Source organism: Medicago truncatula, chromosome 3 (assembly GCF_003473485.1).
Source record: "Medicago truncatula cultivar Jemalong A17 chromosome 3, MtrunA17r5.0-ANR, whole genome shotgun sequence".
In the NCBI taxonomy this organism is placed as follows: domain Eukaryota; kingdom Viridiplantae; phylum Streptophyta; class Magnoliopsida; order Fabales; family Fabaceae; genus Medicago; species Medicago truncatula.
Window position 1 is genome coordinate 17,079,094 of NC_053044.1, and position 18,375 is coordinate 17,097,468.

Sequence of the window (18,375 nt, forward strand, 5' to 3'; positions counted from 1 at the left end):
CCTGGAACGTGATTATAAAGGTTTCGGGGCCAATAGTTATTGGCAAGTCTATCTCCCCGAGAACGCTCTTGCGGGTTCCATCAAAGGCTTTGACCAGAAAAGTGCTCCTCCTCAAAGGAGTTCCCCGGTAACTCAGCTGATCCAGCGTTGACTTGGGCATCACGTTCAAAGATGAGCCAGTGTCTACTAACACATTTGATAGCATGTCGGACTTGCAATTCACAGAGATATGCAAGGCCAGATTATGATGCTTTCCTGCTTCGGGCAATTCATCTTCACTGAACCACAGGTTGCTGCAGGCGGTAATGTTCCCCACTATGCTACCAAAGTGATCCACAGTGACTTCATGATCCACATAAGCCTGCTCCAATACTTTCAAAAGGGTATCTCTGTGAGCAGCGGATCTCAGGAGTAGAGACAAAATGGATATCTTCGACGGAGTTTGCAGCAGCTGATCCACAATCTTATAATCACTTCTTTTGATCAACTTCACAATCTCGTCCAGATTAGAATCCTCTATAGACCGGCCTGGTTGGCTCGCGTCTCTGTTAACGGGAGAAACATCAGTCGGGGTTGTCTTGTCAATGGGTGGCACGATAGGCGTAGCTGCCTTCTTTTGAAACAACGGTGGACGGACTCTTCCGCTTCTTAGGGCTGCTGAAGTTCCTTCGGCGGTGTTGTTCATCACAGCCAAGGACACCAGAGGCACTTCTACTCCGTTTTCGATTATGGTAGCATTGTATTTGTACGGGATAGCCCTATCTGAAGTATAAGGTACCGGTCCGGGCAACCTTATCACCAGAGGCTCAGCATTCTCCTTCAAAGGCATACTCTTGACAGGCGGATCGTGAAAAACTGGCACAATCACGCAGACATCACTAACAGTCAAAAAATTATCATTCATCAAGCTTTGGATGTCATTTTGAACAATAAAGCAACCCAAAGGATTACGAAGGCATCCTAGGCACTTGGCATGATCATGGCCGAACAGAGAAGCTTTGCACAGCTTGATGTGTAGAGGCACCAGAGGAGTTGCGACGTTACGGACATCAAGTCTAGGAGCTTCCTCACATACTTCGATCATATTTACAGCGGCATGATTTGGAAGAGGATTGTCGAGGACATGCGGGACCAAAGTCAGCTTTCCTTGATCAATGAGCTTCTTCACGATATACTTCAAAGCATAGCACCCCTCGACATCATGACCCAGGGCGCCTTGATGGAAATCACATTTGAGATCGGACCTGAACCTTGGAGGCAACGGATCAGGTGGGGGCTTGCCCTGTCTGGTTGTACAATGCCCTCTATGGAGTAAAGTCGGAAGCAACTCAGCATACAACATCGGTATCGGAGGGAAAGTAGGTCTAGCTTGTTGATGTTGTTGTTGTTGTTGAACCGGCAACTGCTGTTTCATCTGTTGAGCAATTGCATTAACGGGTACCTGAGGTTGACCTGGTGGCAAAGGGTACTGATGATAGAATGGCGGAAAGAAAGGATGCTGACAGTACGGCGCATATGGGTACGACGGAGGCATTTGGGCAGCATTAATAGGAGCAACAGTAGCCATGGATTGACCGGCTCTGGCAGACACCATCCCTACCTCTGTTTCTTTCTTCTTGTGGTGTCCGTCTTCTTGAACAGCTTTCTCGAATACAATGATTCCTTCTCTGACGGCTTCTTCCAGACGAGTTCCCATGGTGACCATCTCCGAGAAGTTATTCGGGGCAGCGATGATCATTCTCTCAACATAATCCTTTTTCAAGGTATTTAGGAATGTCTGGGTCATTTCTTCTTCATCAAGAGCGGGAGTAATGCGGGCAGCTGCCCCCCTCCATCTCTGTGCGTATTCACGGAAGCTTTCCTCCTTCTTTTGGGAGAGAGATCTGAGGAATTCCCTGTTTGGCTTCAATCTGGTATTAAACCCATAGTGGCTCTTGAAAGCAGCGGCTAATTCATCAAAGGTATGGACGTCATTTTTGCTCAAGCTAGTATACCACTCTGCAGCATCTTCCATTAAGCTATCTTGGAAGCAGTGAATCATGAGTGAATCATTGTCTTTGTAGTTACCCATCTTTCGGACATACTTGATGATGTGGTTATGGGGACAAGTCAGCCCATTGTATCGGTCGAAATCCGGGATCTTGAACTTCTTAGGGACATCCACCTTTGGTACCAAGCAGAGATCATGAGTCTTGAAAGAGTCCCCGTTCCCTCGGTTAGCTTTGATTTCATGACGGAGTTCTTTAGCAAGTTCCTCCATCCTTTCTTCCATGGTTTTGATCACGGGGATGTTTCCGTGATGTGTGTTGATGTTAACACCTTGAGGTATGGCATGCACAAGAGGCTCAGTGACAGTTGCCGTTGTCTGAGGCAAAGTAGCATTGATGGAGACAGCGTTTGTTGCAGGAATCGGACCATTGTTAGCAGTACCATAAGTGCCCGCTGCAGTACTAGGAGTAAAAAACGGTGGAAGCCCATACGGAAACCCAGTTGGCATAGCGAAGCGAGCGTCAGTAGATGCAGTTGGGATCACACTTGTAGTTATAGGGGTAGCTGTGGCGGATTGTTCCTGAGCGGCTAGCAGAGCAGTCATGGTATCATTGGCCTTAGCCAATTCTTCCCTCAGAGTAGCTAACTCGGTACGGAGCTGAGCATTTTCTTCTTCCATAGCTACCGAATTCTTCTTTCTGTATAGAGTCTAGTCCGATGTATTCTGTCAGGTTCGTAGACTTTCCGAGCACGAGCCACCTTTCAATCTGAGGCAGAAGAACCAGGAGGCAGTGAGCACTCGGAAACCTTTTGTGACTTGATGAATGATGCACATGATGCATGATATGTACAAATGCAAAAAAAAGTTTTTTTTTTTGGACATCGAAGGATTTTTAGACAAATTAGGAGCTTTGTAAACAATATCTAAACAAGCAAAGCAAAACGAAGTGTTTACAAGATGAATCCCTTCGAAATACTAAGCCAAGGGAAGACTTTGAAATATAAACAAATAAAACTCTCAAGCATAGGAAGTAGTGGGATGATCTTCAGACCCAGACTCCGAATCCGAACCACAGTATCTATCATAGAAGTTGCGTCGTCCTCTAGCTCTCTTGGAGTCCCGCATAAGTAACTCATCTTTTTCTTCAAGTTCCCTTCGGACCTTAACCAATTCCTTCTTCAACATCAGGTTCTCATGAGTGTTCTGCTCATCCTTACCATCCAAAGTCATGATTAGATTCTCAGCTTCATTGTATCGGGCTTTCCACATCTGTTTCTCACGACTCTCCATAGCTAGATGCTCCTGATACATTCCCTGAGTTGTGGGAGGTAGAGGTAAAGGTATAGATGGAGCAGATGCAGACACATATCTCATAGCAGGGTAAGGCATACCAATCTCTTCAGCTCGGTTTATTACCCACTGAGTATAGGCCTCATGAGCAATACCGGATCTCACACCCAAATGCTTCACACTCTTCCTACGGACCTTAGACCAAGCCTCTATGAAAGCCTCCCTTTGCCCGGTGGGAGCGTTCGAATAGTAGAAGAACTCTGGAGATGTAGCAAGATTGATGGGCTTTGCCTTCATTGGGAACCCAAACTGTCTCATAACAAGCTCAGGATTATAGTTGATTCCCCCACGGGTACCAAGAAGAGGTACATTGAGAAAATCTCCACAACCAGTAATAATTTCCTTAACCTGAGCGGCGGGAGTGATCCAGACCACCTCGTTAGGAGAGAGAGCCATAATCCGCTGTGAGTAGGACCAATTTTCCGAGTTGTCATGGAAAGAGCTCGGAAGGTGAGAAATAAACCACCTATATAGGAGAGGCACGTAGCAAAGGATATACCCACGACCTTTGAGAGTCCGGTCATGGATAGCATGGTATGTGTCAGCTAGCAAGGTAGGAACCGGATTCTTGGAATGGAAGATCTCAATAGCATTCATGTCCACAAAGTTGTCGAGATTCGGAAAGAGAATGAGCCCATAGATAAGCAATGCAAGAATAGCCTCGAGTGTGTCCTGACAAGTAGTTTTGAGATTAGCCTGTTCAAGTAGATACTTTGAAGTGAACCCTCGGATGTGAGACTTGGTAGTAAGATGATTGGAGACATCGGAAGTCTTGAGATAGAGATCCTTAGCAATAACCAAAGGAGTAAGAGAAGTCCCGGGACCGGTGAAAGGCGTCTTCTCAGCTATAGGTGAATCTAACAAGTGGGAATAAGCCTCAAGAGTAGGGACCAACTGGAAATCCGGGAAAGTGAAGCAACGGAAACTCGGGTCATAGAATTGCACTAGAGTGTGCACTAGTTTCTCTTCAACATTGGTCCGGAGAATAGTAAGCATACCACCATATCGGAGTCGGAAACCTATTTGATTCTTAACCTTGAGTGCCAATTCTCTCAAACTAACCAAATCAACCTCCTTGAACTTGTAGGATTTAGTCTTCTTCATACCTGTAATGTTTACAAAGTTTTTAATTTGTCCAATCCTTCGATGAATGTATGAGAAAAATTTATGCATGAATGCATGTATGCATGATTGTTTTTTCAATTACAGAGAAAACATGGAGGGTTGAGATTAAAGTCGAGGAGCCACGGGCGGACACGGTGCCCGGTGAACTAAGGCTTAGGATAATAGTAACCAAGGTTCTAATCAAGTTCCCAAACTGCAACCTCTCTTACGTATATCATGGTAGCACGGGACAACGTCCGTTCCATGTTTATTCGCAAGAAGGTCTAACTTGAGTGTAGTATCGCGTGACGACTAAAACTCGAGACAACACTCGGTTTAGCCACCGCACTACGTCCTAAAAAAGGCCAGGGATGGGTTTGGTAACTACGGTCCATAGCATCGTCGAACAATTGAAAGCAAAGTGCCTAAGCATGACAACACACGCCGACAATATTACTTCCAAAATGCCTCAGCTATGTGAGATTGATCGAATAACCCAATACACGAGGCAACCCTCGGATCGAATTGTCGATTATATCTCTACCTATTCATAAGTTCACTCAGCCCGGGTATAGGACTTTTGATATTCTCACCCCACACGTCAAATGAAAATAAACAAGTATTCACATATGTAAGCAATAAAACAAAGCGTAAATATAAACTAAGGAAAACTAGGCGTGACCCGCTTAAAATTTCCCCAGTGAAGTCGCCATTTCTGTTATCGTGATTTTCGGGTGTCAAGTCATTAATTAGGCTTGAACCTTTCAATCTTTGATATTCTCTATTTTTTCTTGGGAAGGGCAAAATTGAGAAAAAACCCTTAGAGTCTAAGTTCGGGGGTCGTTTTCGCTACGGGAAGGTGTTAGGCACCCGGAACGATTACGGTATTCCATAAGAACCGTTCTCCTAAGTTTATTTCTACGCTTTATTTTTTTTATTGCCTACTTATAAAAAAAAGGTTTTATTTGAGTGAAGAATGGGGAAAGAAGATGATTGAGATTTTATTTTACTTGGCTTGGAGGAGTTTTAACTCATTGCCTACGTACCCTTTTAAGGGATCAAAACCAAACGTAGTTCATTCTCGAAAATTATTTTTGTTTTTTGTTGGTTGATTTTAAGTTTGAAAAAGGAATTTTGAAGAATGGAAATGAGAGGCCTCAAGGGCATGAGATTTGGAAAATGTGAGGTGGAAGTAGTTATTTTGCAAAATAAAGTCTAAGTATGATTAAAATTTATTAGGTTTTTTACTTAAGAAAACAAAAGGAAAATGAGGAGTTTTGACTCCCATTTTAGAAAAAAGGTTTTCAAGTGAGGTTATTCACATTTTTTTTGGAAAATGATTTTTGTCTAAGCGTTGTAAAACCTAAGCATACATCTAAACATACATTCCCTAATCATGCATCTAGAATATCCATGTGGGGTGTGTGCATGTGTCGGTGCTCGTGTCGGTGTACATCACTTATAGTGTCCATAGTCCTTTACATTGAGTCCTAAATACATGCTATGGTCTTGCAAGGAATTAAAAGGAAACTAATCTACCTAAAATTATTACAAACCCATTTGATATAGAAATGAATAGAAAAAATAATGCCTAAACTATGAGATGGATGAAATGTGAAATGAAATGGTTAGTATCATAAGGCATAAAAACGGTAAAAAGGTAAACAAAATTGAATAGAATAGCAAGAAAAAAAAAAAGAGCAATGAAATGAAATAAAATGGCAAAACATACCTAAAATTGGTTATAACACTTAGACATGCACATGACCTATAATCCTCCCATCATAGCAATGTTAAAGGGGTTTGATTTTGAACTATAATGTGAGAACAAATAGGACACATTCAAGCCAAGAATTATGACACATTTTTAAAGATACTTTGTACTTTATTTCTTGATAAAAACACACATTACTTGCAAAACAAGAATAAAATGAAAATCTACATCCACAATCAGCAAAACACACATATGATCAGCAACACATTCACCATGAAATTGCACACCAATCATCCACATCACATGCCAACATTTTATGAGAAATATACCACAAAAAATGCACAAACTTATATCCAAAACACAAATTGATCAAGAAAAATATCACACACATTTTTATCATTTTTAAACCCTTAAAAAAAAAATCACAAATGTATCAAGAAACATATAACAATTTTTTAGGAATTTTTAGAAAAAAAAATTGAGCACACAGAGGTTCAATTAGCAAAAAAGCAGGGTGCAGATAGCAAGAAAATAGCAAAAACGAAAAAAGAAAGGCCCGAACCAAAACCAAGGGATCCGGATTCACAGGGAGCGTTGGATTGATCCAGGGAGGGAAACCCTAGATCCAACGGCCAGGAATGAAGGGGATTGGACCGGTCTTGGACCGGTCCGGTTCACTGGCTTATATATACATGCTTACACCGGTTTTTTTTTATTTTTCTTTGTTCTCTCTCTCTCTAACCTAAACCTAGTGAGAGAAGCTCTCATCTCTCTCCTCTCTTCCTCGCCGATTTCCTGGAAATGAAGATGATCTTCATCTTCTCCGGGGAAACTTGTTCCTCCGGCGTGGTGGCCGGCCGCCCCAAGGGTGGCGGCGCCGCCGCCGGAAGTTGAACAACCTTCTCCGTTTTCAAATTTTTTTACACTTTTGGAAATCCTTTTTCGTTCTAAACACGAATCCGGCACTGATTTTTTCGTACAAGGCTTAAATCTTTGTAGATCTACACTTTTATTCACGGTTTTGAAAAAGATTTTTCTTGATTCTTTTTAGTTTTTTTTGTTGAATGAAAGCTTTGGAACTTTGCAGATCTATATTTGATTCGTGTTTGTTGATATTTTCAAGCAAGAAAGGTTCGGTTTTAGTGTTACCTGAGATTTTGCTTGGAGATTTTGTTGAATTTCTTCGGAAACACTTGATTCTTCGTTTTCTGTGTTGTTGATTTGGTTGCTGGACCGGAAAAAAACCGGTGCTGTTCCTTCTTCTTCTTCACCGGTTCAGATTCTGCTTCTTTTTCTCTTCTTCTCAAGCTTTCGGATCCTTCGTGATCGTGCTTGAATTCATCGCCAATGGTGATGAATTCGCACTGGAATTGCGAAGGATTTGATTCGATGATGATGATTCGTACAGAATCTCTGAGAATCACAGGAAAAAAAGATGAATTTGATGAATTTGGAAATCTAGGGTTTATGTGATTGTTCTTGTGATTTTTTCTGTTTTGATCTGTAACTGCCAAGAGAGAGAAAGTGTTCTCTGTTTGTTGAGGTGGCGTGTGATTAATGGAACCCTTCTGGAAATTCTGACACTGTGTTGTATTTATAGCTGACATGTGTACTTGAGACCCAATGGGGTGATGACACCTGGACTTGCACTGTGTTTGATTCAAGGACCTTCCTGCAAAATATAAAACTTGGGGACCGGACTGCAATTAAAAAAGATCTAAATGCAATTAAAAAAAAGTTTTGGACTAAAATGCAAATTAAAGTAAAATTGGATTAAAATTGGTAATTTGAGAAAAACGTAAAGTGAAACAAAAAATAAAATCAACAAAAGGACTAAAACGAACCAATTACTGACATGAGGTATTTTACAATACCTCCCTGCCGAAATTTTGACAGGAAAAGACCAAAATGCCCCTAGGGACTAAACTGACCCAAACTGACTCAAATGCAATTTTTGAAATGATTTTTAAACAAAGACTCAACAATGATTTGTACAGACCAGTTGGAAAGACTCAGAGGCAAACACAGGGACTAAAATGGGTTCCACTGCAGAAAATGACCAAAATACCCTTTCGTATGATTTTTTTGAAATAAAGCGCAAGAAAAGTAATGCAATGTTTCTGAGAGTTCTTAAATGACTTGTAATGCAAGAAAAGACATTTTGAATAATTTTATGCAAGAAAATCGAGCTTGAACGTACTTTGAGACAGAGATAGTAAAATATGCAGAAGAAAAGAGAGCAAAGATTCAGAGTAAAACAACAGCGAATTGACAAGTATCAGTGTTAGAAAAGAAATTTGAACGAGTATTTTTAGGTCCAAAATCAGGGTACAACAACGAATATGCAACAAAGTAAATCATGCCTATTACCGTGAATTAGGTAAAGACGAATATACAAGGAAAGAAGTCATGCCTATTACCGTGAATTAGGTAAAGACGAATATGCAACAAAGTAAATCATGCCTATTACCGTGAATTAGGTAAAGACGAATATGCAAGAAAGTAAATCATGCCTATTACCGTGAATTAGGTAAAGACGAATATGCAAGGAAAAGATCATGCCTAATACCGTGAATTAGGTAAAGACGAATATGCAACAAAGTAAATCATGCCTATTACCGTGAATTAGGTAAAGACGAATATACAAGGAAAGAAGTCATGCCTATTACCGTGAATTAGGTAAAGACGAATATACAAGGAAAGAAGTCATGCCTATTACCGTGAATTAGGGAAAGACGAATATTTAGCGAGACCTGCCCCTTGAAATTAACTAGTGGCAAAATTTGAACCAGACATATTGAGCATGATACTTTTATGAGACACAAGAGAAAAAAGACATTGGGTAATAATGCAACCATGTATGAATGACATTTATATACCTGCTATGTATGCATGAATGAATATGACTGAGACTCGAATGACGGTATAGTGTTAAGACTGTTGAGACAAGGTTGGGCAGGTCCAAAAAGAAGTGGCTCAACATCACAGCACAAACACCCATAAATCCTCAACGGGAATACCATTACTAGAGATGAGTCAAACATTGTCGGGGTAGAACCCTTCAAACAAACCACTGGTGGGATAAAGCCCAACGATCTTAACACTGATACGATTTAGCTCAAAAATCAAAACACTAGCCGAAGTCGCCATTCCAGAACTGAAACTGAGGTACTTTTGCAAGCTCATGCTTCGAATAGTCATTGCTTTTCCTTTGGTATACTTTTCTTCTTTTTTTTTTATTCCTTTTTTAGCAATGACTATGTCCATACAAATGAATCTACATGCTTTTGAATCGAATGTTGACACATGCTTCTATGATACATGAATTAAAGATAATATATTTGTCATCATTTTGTTCTTTTTCCAAAAGAAAACATAAAGATTTTAAAAGAATTTTCAAAGTTTTTACTTCAAGTTGTAACAGTAAGAATGGAAGAAAACTTGCACATAGAATAAATATGAATTTCAAATAAAGGGGCACAGGCTCGAATTGATTTAAAAGAAATGGTAACCAGCTAAAGCATGGCACCACAGATTACAAAATTTGGACAATGGTAATTAATATGGGGGAGGTACATTGAACATAATAACCGCTACATTCTCTAACAACTTTGAATTCCACTGCCCATAATGCTTTGATATCGGAGAACTTCTGACAGCTAAAGTGCCCCGAGTGAGTGATGTTTCATCTGATGCAGTTACTTTGTCATAATCCTTAACTTTTGCATAGATCGCCCTTGTGGGTTTCAACCTATCAGGATAATCCCTTTTTTTTATATGTCTCTAACTTTTGCATGGACCGCCCTTTCGGGTTTTCAGTCCATTGAGACGCTCTTTTTTTTGTTTAGGACGCCCTTTCGGGTTTTCGACCTACCGAGCTGTTCTTTTACATATATATCTAGACAAAGTATTTCTTGACTGCATCAGAATTCACAGGACGAGGTAACTCCTCTCCATCCATAGTTGTAAGAATTAAAGCACCACCAGAAAAAGCTCTTTTCACCACATAGGGACCTTCATAATTAGGTGTCCACTTTCCCCTAGGGTCTGGTTGGAAAGACTTGATATTCTTGACCACCAGGTCACCTTCTTTAAATTCACGGGGACGAACCTTTTTATCGAACGCTTGTTTCATCCTTGTCCGATATAGCTGTCCATGACATAAAGCAGCCATGCGTTTTTCCTCAATCAAATTCAACTGATCATACCTATTTTGACACCATTCAGCCTCTGACAGCTCAGCTTCTATCAAGACCCTCAATGACGGGATTTCAACTTCTACCGGAAGTATCGCTTCCGTCCCATATACCAAAGAAAAAGGGGTCGCCCCTGTTGAAGTACGCACTGAAGTACGATAACCATACAAAGCGTAGGGCAACATCTCATGCCAGTCTTTATAGGTAACCACCATCTTCTGCACGATCTTCTTAATATTCTTGTTTGCAGCTTCGACCGCACCATTCATCTGAGGTCTATAAGGAGAAGAGTTATGATGCTCGATCTTGAACCCATCACATAATTCCTTCATCATTTTATTGTTCAAATTCGTGCCATTATCCGTGATGATCTTGTTGGGAACGCCATAACGGCATATGATATCGTTCTTGATAAATCGGACTACTACTTGTTTGGTCACATTAGCATAAGATGCCGCTTCGACCCATTTGGTGAAGTAGTCAATAGCCACTAGTATGAAACGATGTCCATTGGAAGCTTTCGGTTCGATTCGACCAATCATATCAATGCCCCACATAGAGAACGGCCATGGAGAAGAGATAACATTGAGCATAGACGCTGGAACATGAATCTTATCAGCATAAATTTGGCACTTGTGGCACTTCTTGGCATAATGATGACAGTCAGCATGCATCGTTATCCAGTAGTAGCCTGCTCTCAATGCCTTCTTAGCCATTGAATATCCACTAGAATGAGTCCCGAACGAGCCTTCGTGTATCTCATGCATTAATAAATCTGCTTCACGTCGGTCCACACATCTGAGCAAAACTGAATCAAAGTTTCTTTTGTACAAGACGTCTCCACTCAGGAAGAAATTGCCAGACAGTCTTCTTAGAGTTCTCTTATCTTTACGGGATGCCCCAGGAGGGTACTCTTGAGTTTGAAGAAACACTTTAATATCATGAAACCACGGCTTATCATCGAAAACTGCTTCGGCTACAAACACATAAGCGGGCCTATCAAGGAACTTGACACTGATTAGAGGCACGTCGTTGCCTCGATTCACCTTGATCATTGAAGATAAAGTTGCTAGGGCATCTGCCATTCGATTCTCATCCCGAGGAATGTGGTGCAACTCCACCTTGTTGAAGAAAGTCAATAAACGTCTTGCATAGTCTCTGTAAGGTATCATTCCAGCATGGTGAGTTTCCCATTTTCCTTTGATCTGGTTAATCACAAGAGCTGAATCTCCATATATTTCAATATTTTTAATCCTTAAGTCAATGGCTTCTTCAATGCCCATGATGCAAGCTTCATATTCCGCAATATTGTTCGTGCAATCAAACCGGAGTCTTGCAGTGAAAGGGATGTGAGTACCTTTAGGAGTAAGGATAACTGCCCCTATTCCATTACCAAAGACATTGACGGCTCCATCAAAAATCAAACCCCACTTAGAGTCTGGATCAGGACCTTCACCAAACAACGGTTCATCACAATCTTTCATCTTTAAATACATGATCTCTTCATCTGGGAAATCAAACTTGATAGGCTGATAGTCTTCAATTGGTTGATGAGCCAAATGGTCGGCAAGAACACTACCCTTGATGGCTTTCTGAGTGCGATACACAATATCATATTCAGACAATAACATCTGCCAACGAGCAATTCTTCCTGTTAACGCGGGCTTCTCAAAAAGGTACTTGATCGGATCCATTTTGGATATCAACCAAGTAGTGTGGTAAACCATGTAGTGACGGAGACGCTTAGCGGCCCATGCCAAAGCGCAACAAGTTTTCTCAAGCATAGAATATCGGGACTCACAATCCGTAAACTTCTTACTCAAGTAGTAAATGGCATGCTTTTTCTTTCCAGTTTCGTCTTGTTGACCAAGCACGCAGCCCATAGAATCATCCAACATAGTCAAGTACATGATCAAAGGCCTTCCTTCAACTGGAGGGACAAGAATCGGAGGATCTAACAAATACCCTTTAATGCTATCAAAAGCTTTCTGGCAATCTTCCGTCCAAACGATCCCCTGATCTTTACGGAGTAACTTGAATATCGGTCCACATGTGGCAGTCATATGGGAGATGAATCTGGAGATGTAGTTCAATCTTCCCAAAAAACCTCTAACTTGTTTCTCTGTCTTTGGAGCCGGCATTTCCCTGATAGCTTTGACTTTGTCGGGATCTACTTCAATACCTTTCTGACTAACGATAAAACCCAAGAGCTTGCCAGATCTAACACCGAAGGTACATTTGTTAGGATTCAACCGGAGTTTGTACTTTCTCAACCGTTGAAACATCTTTAACAAATACTCAGCATGTTCTTCTTCAGTGCCTGACTTGACAATCATATCATCCACATATACTTCAATCTCTTTATGTATCATATCATGGAATATTTTAGTCATGCCTCTCTGGTAAGTGGCGCCAGCATTTATCAATCCAAATGGCATTACTAAGTAGCAGAAAGCGCCCCATGGCGTGATGAAAGACGTCTTTTCTCTATCTTCCGGAGCCATCTTGATCTGGTTATACCCGGAAAATCCATCCATGAAGGAGAACACCTTGCATCTAGCAGTACTATCAACCAATACATCAATGTGAGGTAAAGGGAAATCATCCTTCGGACTAGCTTTGTTCAAATCCCGATAGTCAACACACATTCTGACCTTACCATCTTTCTTCGGAACGGGCACTATGTTGGCCAACCATTGAGGATATTCAGAGGTAATCAAGAAACCTGCGTCAATTTGTTTTCGCACTTCCTCTTTGATCTTGAGAGCCATATCTGGATGAGATCTTCTTAACTTCTGCTTGACTGGAGGACACTCGGGCTTTAGAGGCAAACGATGTTCAACAACATCAGGGTCTAACCCTGGCATGTCTTTATAGGACCACGCAAATATATCATCATACTCTCTGAGAAGCTCAATTATCCTATTCTTGACAGATGCCTCTAATGATGCTCCAATCTTAATCTCTTTCTTATCTTCCTCAGTACCTAGGTTGATCGACTCTATTTCTTCCTTATGAGGCTGAATGGCTTTTCTTTCTTGCTCTAACATCCATCTGAGCTCATTAGGAATCTCTTCATCCTCCTCTACCCAAGCCTCATAAACAGGGAACTCCAAGTTGGGCGGAAGCATAGAGTCACTACGTTCAACGGGCTCACTTATGTTCAGTCTGCATATGATTCATGATTGATTTTTAGCAAAATAGTGGATGCAGACCTTTGAAATTGATTTTTTTTTTTTTTTAAAGAAGAAAAAAAACAAGTTTTTGGTTTTTTGTGTTACCATCTTTCCAGAAAAGCACTAAAATAAAATAAAATAACGGCCGTGACAGAAACGACAATTTTTTATTAATACTGAAAACAACTTAAAGTAAAAACAAAACCTGCAAGATTTCACTTTCGTCTAGGGCAGGATAAAAGGAGTTTTCTTAAAAAACAAAAACAAAGACAAACACATTACTTAGAAAAAGGTATCGCAGAAGGGATGTCAACAGCAATCCAGTTGCAGCAGTTTCCATCAGGAGTCACAAAGTCAGGTGCCACCTCTTCTGATTGATCTTCCAAAATTGCATTAGTCTCAGGTGGTGTATTAATGAATCCGGCACTGTGAAAAGTGCCCCTAGTTGGGTCGAACACCACTTGCTTATTGCCAGAGAAACCCAGACCTTCTTTGCGCTTGTTCTCGGGCAACTGTACTAATTACCCCCAGCCTTCCGCTTTTCCTTCTTGAATTACTCTCTGAGCATCCCTTAGAGAGGCCATGCATGTTTCACCTTTTGTAGTACCGCTTTCAACCGAGAACCCTTGGAATGACGTTCCATCCGAACTTTCACCACCAATGAAGGAAAAGGACGACAAATGGCTAACCAAAAGAGCTGACTCCCCACTCACTGTAACAAGCTTTCCAAGACTTACAAACTTTAGCTTTTGGTGAAGAGTGGATGTTACTGCCCCTGCTTCATGAATCCATGGTCTACCAAGTAAACAGCTGTAGGAAGCTTGAATATCCATTATCTAGAATGTAACTTTAAACTCTTGGGGCCCAATAGTGATAGGTAAATCTATTTCTCCCCACACCGTCTTCCTGGATCCATCAAATGCCCTTACCGACACGCAACTGGGCCTAATAAATCCGTCTGAATACGTCAATTTATCACAGGTTGTCTTCGCCATCACATTGAGGGAAGAACCAGTGTCTATCAAGACATTGGAAAGAGAATCTGTTTTGCACATAACAGAGATATGTAAGGCCATGTTATGATTTTTCCCCTCCACCGGGAGGTCTTCCTCACTGAAACTCAGATTGTTGCATGCCGTCACATTTCCAACAATGCTCCCAAATTGATCCAAAGTCACATCATGGTCTACGTAGGCCTGATTCAACACTTTCATCAAGGCCTCCCTATGAGCATCAGAACTTGTCAATAGTGACATGATAGAAATCTTGGATGGAGTTTGCAATAACTGATCCACTATCTTATAATCACTTTTCTTGATTAGTTTCAAAATTTCATCGTTTTCAGTTCCACTAGGTTGACACACACTTTTACCCTTGCTAGGATCTGGTATTGGCACTGATTCTATCGCCGGAGCTTTGTTCTTTGCTTGTACAACAGCCGGAAGAATACGTCCACTTCTCAGAATTTGACTACTCTCAGCAATGTTATCTACCGAAGTTGAAGGACTCAAAAGTACCCCTTTACCATCCTCTATGTCTGTAGATTCGTAGCTATATGGAATAGCCTTCTGGGAGAAAAACAGCTTGGGTTTTGGCACACAAATTGCCAAAGGATCGACAATTGTCTTGGCATTGTCTTTGAATATCGGAGTAACAACACCAATTGGTTTCGTCCTATCCTTAAACATAGGAATTACAACACAAATGTTCTTATCTTCTCTTGTGACAACCAGCTCTCCTTGATCCATTAACCCTTGTACATCATTTTGAACTTGAATGCACCCGTGGGGATCCGCAGAACACACCTCACAATTGATATGATCGTGGCTAAACATACCTATGTTACACATCTTCACATGCATTGGAACCAACGGGGTTCTGACATCTTGAGCGTTGGTGACGAGACCATCTTCCTGATAATTCTCAATCATGTTAACGGTCGGCCCATGGGGTGGCAGAGGGTTGTTTGGAGCAACAAGGTCAGGGTCATTGAAGGATAAGTCCTTGTTGTGAATCAATCTTTGGACTGCGTCTTTGAGAGGGTAGCAGTGCTCAATGTCGTGCCCTGGTGCCCCTTGATGGAATTCACAAGTAAGGTCTGGGCGATACCAATGAGGTAAAGGGTTCGGCACCGGGGGACGTGGTTTAACCTGAACAAGACCCCTAGCGAGTAGGGAGGGTAACAAGTCTCCATACAACATAGGGATAGGAGGGAATTGATTTCTCGGAGGGCGAGGCTGACGAGGCTGTTGTTGTTGTGGTGGAGGACAAGGCTGACGAGGCTGTTGTTGTTGTGGTGGAAGGGGATAGTATGGTTGTTGGTAAAACGGTTGCGGCTGATAAGGTTGTGATTGATATAGTGGTGGATAATATGGACGGTGGGCTTGAGGCCTTTGTGGTTGATAGTTTGGGTTTTGTGGAGCTGGGATGGGTGATGGAATATTAGCAACATAGGGGTAGTTGGGGTATACAGGTTGGGATCCGCCATGAGCCACCATGCCGACCTCTTGAGGATTCTTCTTTGGGTACCCATTTCCGAACTTCCTATTACCATTGGATGACCCACTTGTCAAACTTCCTGAATAACCACCTGAAGAGGCACCATCTTTACTCCCCCGTCCCTTACGGACCCATTCTTCAATACGAACACCCGCGTCTACCATGTCGGTAAACTTCTGTGAAGCACAAAGAAGCATCTTCTCTGAGTAGAAAGGGCTCAGAGTCTCATAGAACAGATCAGCCACTTCTCTTTCTTCCAAAGGCGGACGAATTTGAGCAGATTTCTGAATGAAGCGCTGAGCATACTCATTGAAAGATTCCTTATCACCCTGAGTCATAGCTTGCAGCTCTTTCCGGTTAGGGGTCAGATAAGAGTTATATTTATACTGCTGGATGAAGGCATTAGCCAATTCTTCAAAAGTAGTGATACCCTTCAAATTCATATACCATGTGAGTGCGGGACCAGCCAAACTGTCCTGAAAACAGTAGATGAGTAGAGGTTCATTCTTCCTATGAGCCGTCATCCTCCTGACATACATGATTAAGTGCATTTCAGGGCAAGTATTCCCCGTGTACTTCTCAAAGGTTGGCACTTTAAACTTAGGAGGTATAACCACATCCGCAACCAAGCAGAGGTCATTCAAATTATGGCTAAACACTTCCTTACCCCGGATACTCTTCAACTCTTTATGTACCACATCGTATTTCTCTTCTAAGTTACCCACTCTATCATCACCAGCCACACTATTGGAATGGTAAACTTGTTCCTTCTCTTGCTGAGCAGCATGCACGAGGGGTCCAGCATAAGTCATAGTAGCCTGAGGAAAAGGCTGGCCGGTCTGGTAGAATGGTGTTTGTTGCTGGCCAAGAGGGAACTGCATTTCCGGCGCATTATGACGAAAACCTTCATTAGTTGCGAGCGGCATGCCCCACGGGTAGCCTGGCGGCATACAGTACTGAGGAGGGAAAGAGAAACCGGAAGGTCCAACGGGATGGAAGCCTGAATTGTACATGTTTGACATATTACCAGAAAAAACTTCAGTCACCCAAGGTTGTGTAGTACCAACAGCTGCGGTGGAACCAGTAGGAATTGGTTGTGAAGTATCAACAGAAGTAGTAGGAATTGGCTGGATTGCAGGAGAACCAGCAGACTGAGAAGCTTCAACATGTGCCTGAGTGGTCTGAGCATTTTGCGCTTGAGAGGCTTGTGCCTAAGGTCATTGTTCTCTTGTTCAGCAGTTGCCATTTTCTTCTTGATGTATGCTCGAGTACGGTGAACACGGGTAGGTTTATACTGAATATGCCGGGCCACTTTGCTTCTCTGAGACAGAAATGAGGAGAGTATGAGACTTGGTTTTGACACTTTTTATGAATGCAATATGATGCATGATATGCTATATGCCAAAATATGCAAATTTTGATATATCTTTTTATCGAAGGACCTATAGAAGCAATTTTATAAACATATGACCCTAAACAAAACATTAAAACAGACATAGTCATTACAAGATAATTCCCTTTCTAACAACAAAACCAAGGGATAAACTTTCAAAATAAAACAAGATAATTCCCTTTAAACAAAGTGAGCCAAGGGATAGACTCCATAACTAAAAAAAAATCAAAAACAAATTGAAAAGACTCTCAAGCCTCTGAAGCGAACTAATCCTCAAACTCGGAATGTGGCCCATCAAAGAGATCCATACGCCTCTTCTTTCACCCAGGAATTCGATCAAGGGCGGCATCCTTCTCCTTGATTCTTTCATTTAGCTTGGCGATTATCACATCTTTCTGGCGGCTATCATAGGCTTCTTGCTCCAGCAGGCCCATTACGGCCTCATACTCCTGATCCTTCTTCTGATACTCCCTTTTCCACCTATGTATCTCACGTCCCGCTTCGGCTAAACGCTCTTGGTACTCCCCCTTGGTCTGTGGGAGTAGAGGTAAAGGTATTTCTGGAACGGTCGAGGATAGGAGTCTTGGCAAGGTATAAGGCATACCAAAAGCTGTAGCTCTATCAATCACCCACTATGTATATGATTCATGCGCAAAGCTCTGTTTTCTTCCCAATTGGATTCCATCAAACTTGCGAACAGAGTGCCAAGCTTGCACAAACCGCATTCTTAAACTTGCATGATCATTTTTCTCAAGATAGAACTCCTTGGACAGAGAAAGACTGTCAGGTCTCCCCTTCATAGGGTATCCGTACTGACGCATAGCAAGAGTGGGGTTGTAAGTAATTCCTCCATACGTACCGATAAGAGGCACATTTTCAAACTCTCCACAACTGCCAATAATTCCTTCGGTGTTAGTACCTGCATGGACCCACACAATGTCAGCCGGAGTGAG

The 18,375-nt window shown here is 41.8% G+C and overlaps 2 protein-coding genes across 2 annotated transcripts in view; both read right to left on the reverse strand.

The window, feature by feature from the left end:
- Window positions 1–14,363, reverse strand: part of LOC120579526 (uncharacterized) — a 28,022-nt gene extending 13,659 nt beyond the window's left edge. Inside the window, exons 1-5 of the mRNA XM_039831943.1 lie at window positions 14,056–14,363; window positions 13,813–13,971; window positions 11,647–13,522; window positions 10,674–11,559; window positions 10,140–10,502 (exon numbers count right to left, since the gene is read on the reverse strand). Coding sequence (XP_039687877.1) covers window positions 10,140–10,502; window positions 10,674–11,559; window positions 11,647–13,522; window positions 13,813–13,971; window positions 14,056–14,363 — 3,592 coding nt within the window. The remainder of the gene's footprint in view (window positions 1–10,139; window positions 10,503–10,673; window positions 11,560–11,646; window positions 13,523–13,812; window positions 13,972–14,055) is intronic.
- A 3-nt stretch (window positions 14,364–14,366) lies between these two features.
- Window positions 14,367–17,417, reverse strand: LOC120579527 (uncharacterized). The gene is made up of 2 exons (XM_039831944.1): window positions 17,325–17,417; window positions 14,367–17,240 (listed from the first exon to the last, which is right to left on the reverse strand). Exons 1-2 carry the CDS (start codon window positions 17,415–17,417, stop codon window positions 14,367–14,369), a joined length of 2,967 nt encoding a protein of 988 aa, XP_039687878.1.
- Window positions 17,418–18,375: the final 958 nt, after the last annotated feature.